The sequence below is a fragment of the Cladosporium halotolerans genome (genome assembly GCF_011745625.1).
Source record: "Cladosporium halotolerans strain TM138-S3 chromosome Unknown Sca374, whole genome shotgun sequence".
NCBI classification, from domain to species: Eukaryota; Fungi; Ascomycota; class Dothideomycetes; order Cladosporiales; family Cladosporiaceae; genus Cladosporium; species Cladosporium halotolerans.
Genome location: NW_027191808.1, coordinates 1 through 1,777, shown reverse-complemented (window position 1 = coordinate 1,777; position 1,777 = coordinate 1). Strand labels below are relative to the sequence as shown.

Genomic DNA, 1,777 nt, shown 5'->3' with positions numbered 1-1,777 from the left:
GCTGATGCTTGCAAGGTTTTTGTTGGTGTAGCATGAGGCAGATCCGGAAGCTGGTGACAGCATGATGGGTGCGATGTTTGACAGAACATTGGCTGGTTGTATTGATAGCGGCCGATTGACACGAGTAGGTGATTTTGAGGACTGAAAACCGGAAAGGTGCGTGTCGCCGGAGGATTGCTCGCTATGGTTAGCACAGCCCTCTTTGCCATCGGGGCTACCGATCCCTCTCTCGTGGTTGCGGCGTCGGTGCGGGCTTGATTTGTAATCACCCTTTATTCTTTTCTGAGCTGTAAAAGTATTAGAACTTATCAATCGATGCCAACGCTCGACGACTTACTGCTGAGTTGGTGGTCGTGCTTGACGTGGAAATCCGCAAGGTACTCCTGGTAATCCGCATGATCTTTAGTTCTTTTGTATTCAGCCAACTGGGTATGATATTGATGTTTCATCATTCGGGGCCCTGCTTTCGTAGATCGCCTTCTCCTCGAGTGGAAGTACCTGCCATCGTTCGCCGACTGTCTTGGCGATTTTAGTGAAGCTAAGGCCCTGGCCCTTCAGTAAGTTTCTTGTTTCTGGGAAAAAGGTCAGCATTGGGTGGTCGGTGCAAAGATTTCATTGCTGCCCACGGTTTGAGAATAGGACGTATGCAGATGTTGGCCTTTTAGGTGCATTTTGATCGGGCTGCGTGCTCATCAGCGACCACCCTCTGCCAGATTCGTCGCGCTGATGTATATGGCATAGAATATTCGTCCGGAAAGCCTCACCTTTGGATGCCGCCTATATCTTCGTTTGCTCCCCGCTTTTGCCTGCGCGATTGCACTTACATCATGGCCGGGATCTCGCGACGTGACGGGTCTTGGTGGGTCCGGAGCCCTTTGCTTGGACCTGACGTGGGGAACTGCAATCGCTAATGGTTGCGGTCTGCCTCTGTGGGATTCGGTTATTGCTCGCTGTAAAATCTGTGGAATAAGGTCAGACTCGGTTGCAACGACGAGTGTGAACAGCCAGCTTAGGTAAGGTATTGCAGCTCCAAAAGCAATACTCACTCTGCGGTGTCCCAGTTTTATATCCAGCGCATCACTGCTGGATCATTAGAAACACCAAGTCATCTTTTGAAGGAAATGGGGACCAACCAATCCTCTACCGTGATGTCAGCAAGGACTTCCCAAGAATCAAAAGCCTCTTGGAGAAGTCTGTCGTGGTACTGCGAAAGGCCTAGACGATCCAGCGCCTTCCAAAAATCAGAGGCAGCCATATCAGGTCGAGATATGGGGCTAAATGGTCTTGACTTGAGAAAAAATGCGATCAATAAATGAGAGTGCGTAGTGTACGCATGTGCGAGGAAATGGATCGTCTGTTTAAAGAGCCGCCCTTAAGAACCAGCAGGTGCGCGATGGCAACTTCAAAATTCACCGGTACAAGTAGATCTTCGGCGTGTCGAACCATGAGTCCGTCCGCAATCAGAGATCTGATACTCTTGATCGAGCCGATCATTGTTTCGCCATTCAAGCTGACAGTGGAGGTGTTCTCGGGGAAGCGGAGCCTGTTGCCGAAATGTATGCACACCACGTAGTTGCCTTTGACGCTAAGAGATGCTACCTATGAGCTCCATGTCCATCTGCATTGCTTCCGAATGCTCGGCATCTACTTACCTCACAAAATATAGGTTGTGATGTAAGTAAGTCTGGAAAATTTAAAGTGCAGCCATCGGCATCGGCAATGAGCCGCGCGAGTCCTCTGCGACCTCATTTGATGTGCACCGCAAAAGCGCGCTATA

The 1,777-nt window shown here is 50.0% G+C and overlaps 1 protein-coding gene across 1 annotated transcript; it reads right to left on the bottom strand.

Annotated features, from left to right (window-relative positions):
- Positions 1–55: 55 nt before the first annotated feature.
- WHR41_09504 (uncharacterized protein) lies at positions 56–1,777 on the bottom strand. Its single transcript, XM_069378107.1, has 8 exons — positions 1,653–1,777; positions 1,134–1,585; positions 1,047–1,080; positions 765–959; positions 627–681; positions 499–572; positions 338–400; positions 56–287 (listed from the first exon to the last, which is right to left on the bottom strand). Exons 2-8 carry the CDS (start codon positions 1,253–1,255, stop codon positions 273–275), a joined length of 558 nt encoding a protein of 185 aa, XP_069224760.1. The 5' UTR covers positions 1,256–1,585; positions 1,653–1,777; the 3' UTR covers positions 56–272.

What these genes read in the sequence shown, in the direction of transcription:
- WHR41_09504 (XM_069378107.1), bottom strand. Translation starts at nt 1,255, where the DNA reads ATGGCTGCCTCTGATTTTTGGAAGGCGCTGGATCGTCTAGGCCTTTCG. An exon ending in TAAAACTGGGACACCGCAGA is followed by an intron (nt 960 to 1,046) that starts GTGAGTATTGCT and finishes CTTATTCCACAG; the next exon opens with ATTTTACAGCGAGCAATAAC. An exon ending in ATACGTCCTATTCTCAAACC is followed by an intron (nt 573 to 626) that starts GTGGGCAGCAAT and finishes CCTTTTTCCCAG; the next exon opens with AAACAAGAAACTTACTGAAG.